The sequence below is a fragment of the Cynoglossus semilaevis genome, chromosome 20 (genome assembly GCF_000523025.1).
Source record: "Cynoglossus semilaevis isolate Cse_v1.0 chromosome 20, Cse_v1.0, whole genome shotgun sequence".
Lineage (NCBI taxonomy): Eukaryota > Metazoa > Chordata > Actinopteri > Pleuronectiformes > Cynoglossidae > Cynoglossus > Cynoglossus semilaevis.
In genome coordinates, this window is record NC_024326.1 from 12,571,894 (window position 1) to 12,577,886 (window position 5,993).

A 5,993-nucleotide genomic window follows, 5' to 3' on the forward strand; every position below is an offset into this window, starting at 1 on the left:
TGCTGCTGCTGCTGCTGCTGCTGCTGCTCAGGGTTCTGTGCTGGGGGAATATATTTATCATTCTGGGGAGCCGTTTCCCGTAAGAGGGGATAAATGGCTGCAGCTGAAGGTGAGGACAATGCATGAACATCACATTTACTGTCTGATTCATCAAGTTCATAGTGGGGTTCACATCCCTGCCAAAGCTTTTATTTGTGCAGCTCCATTGTAAAGCACTCAGTCGCCTATGGACGGCATCCTCGTTTAATCTGTATCTAAAGCTTTAAAAAGAAAAAATCAGATTTTAATCTGGCTTTAATGTTGTGATCGTCCGCTTCAGTTTTAATTAACTTTCCCAAATGCATTTGGGAAAAAAGGGTCAGCAAACGTCTGCAGTCAAAGATTTGAGTTTGTGAAAATCAATGGGCGTCCGTTACAATCTGGCTAATGTTGAAGTGGACTGATGTCACCCACGGAGACGGGCCTGTTATAGAACACCAAGACATTTCCAAAAAAATAAAAAAAACTGCTGACAGGTTAAAGAAACATGTTATTGGGAATACTTTACGTTTCCTTTGTTTTACAGACTTTTCCAAGGACAAACAGAATCCTCCGAGTTCTTTGATCCATCACAGGCAGAAAAACCAAAACAAAGATGCGTCGTCTCTTGTGATTCGTACAGGATGAAGAACTGTCATCACTGCTGTCGCACCACAACACATTCCATGTCATTAGCCTTCAACCAGTTTGTTAAAGCAGCAGCAGCAGACGTTTTTTTTTTGTCTTTCAGATTTTGCCTGAAATCCATCTTTTTTGTCAGCATCGACGGCTGTTTCTTTTTTTCATTTAGCATTCGGACCTCGTCATCGTTGATGTAATACGGTATTTCCTTAATGCTACAGTGTGTCTTTGGTTCGTCATTAACATCAAAGGTTCACAAAGTAGGGGTTTCCTTAATGCTACAGTTTGTCTTTGGTTCGTCGTTAACATCAAAGGTTCACAAAGTAGGGGGCGGTCCCTTCACTAGGGACCTGAAGTGAAAACAGGGGGGACACAGTTAGGAAAATGTCATCATTTTCAACCGCAGTTTTGTAGGAGATTTTTTTTTTATTAACTACAGTTAATAGCAGTTTCTGCTAAACATTTCTGAGCAGCTGGTTTACATCTGTCCACCTGCTGCCTCCATCTTTGATCCTGGCTCCTGGCGAGGCCTCAGCAGCAGCTGATGGTTGTGGTGGAGATCCAGGTTCATTTCTAATTTGCCGTTGGCAGATCTTTTTTTTTTCTGTTCCTCTGAAACGACTTCACTACAGTTTTGCTCAAACAAACCTCTGGCCCTCACTGCAGACGACACTCAGCCCTCCCTTATACATATTCCATTGTTTCTCTCCCCCCTTCCCTCCCTCCCACAGGTGCACCTCTGCTGCCCTCGTCTCTCTGCTGCCTTCCGCTCATGCCTTGATTTATCTCCCACTTCAAACCAAATCCCCCGCTCTCCCTCCCCTCTCTCCCACACATCTTCTCAATTCAACACTCTTGTCACTCTCCCCTCTCTTCCCTCACCCAGGCCTGTGGTCGCAGGAACCATGTCTTAGTCACTAGCATTACCTCGCTACCTTCCAGATGTGCTTGTGAACACAGTGGGAACAATCAGGTTGATTCATGGCTGCAGTCCCAGCAGTGCAGCGTGACACGGCTCTCAGTTGCCACTGGAGCAGGTAGTGATTTATTTCTGGTGCCTGCGTCGATGGTAAACGTAAGTGATGCTAATATTTAGGAGCAGATCCTTCGGAACGATGCGATAAACAGTGATCTCCTGACACTAAATATAGAATCACCGATTAGTGCAGATAAATTCATTTACAATTACATGAAAAAATATGTGCAGCTCTCCCTAAAAGAGAAGGAGATTGATGGCACTTCGTTCGTACCACATTATTACTTCATACGTCTTATTAATTCATCTACATGAAACATTGACCACTGGCTATTGGCTAATGCAGGGATCGTGACAGGCCATTGGTCAACACAGTCACACTCAGGCATGTGTGTGCCAGACCTTCAGTGCATCAAAAAGGAAAACATTACCCTCTGTTGGCCTTATTGATTTGAGCAGCAGTGTCTGCTGGATGAGTCATACTCTATGCAGATGATCTGAGCAGCGCGGCTTTAAAAGACACATACAAATGGATTGATATTTAAAAATTTATATATGAAGGGGATTTCTTTTACACATGCAGCCCAGCCCAGTGGGCTGCAGTTATTAATGCACCCAGCCAGCAGGGGGTGTTACTTCTTGCTCGACACACCGCAGTCCTGCCAGGGTTTCCAGGGATTCCAACCTGCAACCCTCTGATCACAAACCTAATCTTTCAACCTTTACCTCATTTTAACCTCATTTCATTCCTGGGATTTTTTTTCCTTTTTTTAACCATGATTCCTCTGTTCCTCATTTTTATGCAGCGCTGAAACATGACTTTTTCTACAGTGGTTGTGTTGGTGTTTATAGCTGTGCACGTGTCTGTGTGTTTGCAGGTATGGTGAACTACAGCGAGGTCTCCGGCTACCCCCTGGTTCAACACTGGAATTTACGCTCCGTGCTGTACCACGTCAAACTCAACCAGTGGGTTCTGTCTCAAGGTAATTCAACTTTGGGTTTTATTTTTGTTTTTTTTAAGTCAGTGCTGAATATAATAGTTTGTTGACGCGGTGCTGACGTGAATGTGATGTGTTGACAACAGGGATAAAAGATGTTCTTTTTACGTTTCTGTTAAACAGCGTAGCTGGATGCGGCCCATGAAGTTGGCAGTCATTACCCCGGTTTCCTCCGTCTCTTATCAGGACACATTAGAGCCAATTTGACAACGCGGCGCCTGAAGTTTTGGAGGATAATTTGTGTCCAATTAGACCTTTGTTAAACGTACCAGCTATCGACTGATTGAAGTCTGTGCTGCGGTGCCTGTGGAGAGTTCTACAGGGTAATAAATTGTCGAACTTCTCTTTTACATGGTAAATAAGCAAAATGCCACTTGAACTACGTGGTCTACGTGGACTACGTGGACAGTGACAGAGCGATGTGGGCCGCGGGAGACTTCATACGGGACACTGCTGACATTTCTCTCTTCACGTCATTCCTCTCACGTTAATCACCAAAGTTTTTCACTACAGGACACTGCTGACATTTCTCTCTCCATGTTATTCCTCTCACGTTAATCACCAAAGTTTTGAGCGCGTTTGGTCGTTTTAGTGATTAAAAACCAGGATTTAATTTGCAAATGTGATCGTTCACATCCAGACGTAAGAATGGAAACTGTTGGTGAACCCTGGTTTTATTTCCTTGGTCATTTTTTCTCTGGGTGAAAACGTTCTCAGACAGATGTTATCATTTCTAATGTGTCGGATATTAATTACTTAGAGAAAATATTTTCTGTACTTGGCCGACGTTTCTGCTGCGAAAACATCTTCCACTTCCTCATCATTCAGAGGAGAAACCACCGTCTTTTTCCTGAAATTTTGTTTTATATTTCAGCTCATCGTCTCGAGCCGAGCGCGGAGGAAGGAGGGCGTTGGTTTTTACATCTGATATCAAAGCTCATCGCTCATCCTCTCTGCCCCTCACTTCAGTGGCCGTCTAATTGAATTTAGGGGTGGAGAGGAGAGCGAGTGGAGCACGAGTGCTGAGATATTAATACTGCTTCTCCAGGAAATGATAACGTTAAACTGATATTGCGCTGCTGCTGCGCTCTCTGCCCGTGTCGGGCTCACGGTAATGACACGGTGGTGGCGTTACGGTGTGGTCAGTGTACGATGTCAGAGCCGCTTTCTTTACCTCTTTATTTCCTGGTTTGGCAGCTCAGTCGCTCACTTCACTTCATTTACATCAACTTCTCTCTGAGCTTCATGTCCTTTTACCAACATCCACCATTGTGAAAAGAAAAAGAGTCTTTTCAGTTTTACAGCGGGGTATACACGCTGCAGCGCTTCTCAAACTGAGGGGCGCGCCCCTGAACTATTACGGGAGGGCTGCACCGTCAGAATTATTGGTTTATACACAGAGAGAAAATGACACTGAAGTTAAAACATTCAGTTCTGCAGAAGTTTAAAATAAATATCAGCAGAGACTCAGGGCTAAAGCCCAGTTCCAGAACCAGAGGTTTAACAATTAATCTGTTAAGTGACTCGAATCCCAGGAAAAAATAGTTTGATTACAATCTTTGTTTTGGATTTTTTTTTTTTTTTTTTGTTATTAAATGATGCTGCAGTAAATATTCTGCCGTTCTGCTGCTGCGTTCACAAACAACACAGAGAAAAGGCAGAAAAGAGTAAAATAAAACAGTACAATTTTTGTGGTATTTCTGTAGCTGTGAAGACGATCTCTGATCCCTGTTGGTTTCTCTGTGGGTTTTCCCCAGGTCGTTGGTTCCTGGTGTCACTGACCAGTGGTTCATTCAGTTACTGACATTTATATCTGAACTTGTGCCCCCCCCCCTCTCCCCTCCCCTCCCTCCTCCCAGCATTCAGCTCGGCCATCCATTCCCTGGACGGGGCAACGCAGCGGGGTGACTTTGTCTCCATCCTCAGGGAGTTCGGAAACCACTTTGTGCAGGAGGCGGTGTACGGCTTCCAGGAGTCCTGCACCATCTGGTACCCCAACAAGCAGGTCCAGAGGAAGCTGTGGCTGGAGTACCAGGACATCAGCAAAGGTAGGACGCAACTTTTTATTCATCGAGCTCCGAGTCCGAGGTTTCCATCTGGAATGGTGTCGTTTCAGTGCAGAGACCGTGTTAAATACGTGCTGAATAGAAGGAATTGAACCCACACGCGGGGCCTGTCCTCACCTGGTCTCCCCCGGTGTCGTTTCTTTGTCGTTGTTCAAACCTCCACCTGAGGCCCTGCTTTGAACCTTCTGTGGTATAATTCGTTCTTTTTTGTATTTCTGTACAGAAGTACTGCAGTTTTCTTTGGTCACATTGTGAGTCGTACCCTCTCGGACACGTGTGTGTGCGTCTTTGAGCCGCCTGTGTCTGTGAGTTTGTCAAATGTAGCTCTGCCGTCAGTGGACTGACAGCTGCGTGGTGTCAACAGCTGCTTCATTTACGCTGATCAAATGCCGTTGGCATTTTACATCTGTCGGAGCAGAATACTTCAAAAAAACACACACTGTGATGCTGCTGAGTTTTTCTTTTCTTTTAACCATCTGGTTCCCTCCCCCCCCATCCCCCCCTCACCCCCCACACACACACTTACGTCAGCCATGTTGGGATCGCACCATGGCTTTGTTCTATAATTACATTTATCTGAAGCAATTATCCAACCACAACAACCCGAGTTCAGCAGAAACGTTCTGTTTAAGAAAAAAAAAGGAGACAAAGGCTGAACAGAACTTTGAAATACATAAATATATATTTTCCTACAGCAGATATAAATCTTGGCTTCCGTCAACATTTCACATCAGTTTCTTCCAAGTACCTGAAGTCATTTTCTTTCCGTCTTCCCGCCGTGCCGAGGCCAGTGTTTTGTCCAAGGACGACCCCGCTGCTCTGTGTCCTTCACTCACAGACAGCTCTTTACTGACAGATGGCGTTCGATGACAGTTTTCCAAACCAACCAAAAGTCCATCACTCAGACGTTGGCAGATGATTCCAGATTATCACGAAATGTCTTTTACATTTTTTTTCTACAATCTCCTGCGAAGACTACGATAATGTAGAAAATCTATAAATATCAACGTTGTGACGTTGTACCTGCGGACGAACGCTGTGTTTGTTATTGTTGAGCACATGTTTCTGGACAGCAGGGCTGTAATTGGATTAATCACAGCATAGACGAGGATCTATAACGATTAATCGTGATTATCTGTTTATTTTATTTTGTTGGGACAGAAACTCATACTACAGCTACCTGTGTGTGTTTCACACCTGTTTTTTTTTTTTTTTATATTAAATATCAGTGTCCGTGGTTCTGTACGGTCGCACCAAAAAAAAAGAAGAAGAATATTAAAAAAAAATCTGTGC

General features: G+C 44.3%; 1 protein-coding gene across 6 annotated transcripts in view; it reads left to right on the forward strand.

Moving 5' to 3' along the window:
• The window catches only part of astn1 (astrotactin 1), a 173,484-nt gene that overhangs the window by 107,968 nt on the left and 59,523 nt on the right, over window positions 1-5,993 (forward strand). For all 6 annotated transcript variants that reach the window (XR_001761688.2, XM_008334830.3, XM_008334832.3 and 3 more), the window contains 2 exons: window positions 2,515-2,619; window positions 4,494-4,682. Coding sequence is in view for 5 of the 6 variants with exons in the window: in XM_008334830.3 (XP_008333052.1) it covers window positions 2,515-2,619; window positions 4,494-4,682 (294 nt within the window). In the remaining variant the exon portion in view is untranslated. The remainder of the gene's footprint in view (window positions 1-2,514; window positions 2,620-4,493; window positions 4,683-5,993) is intronic.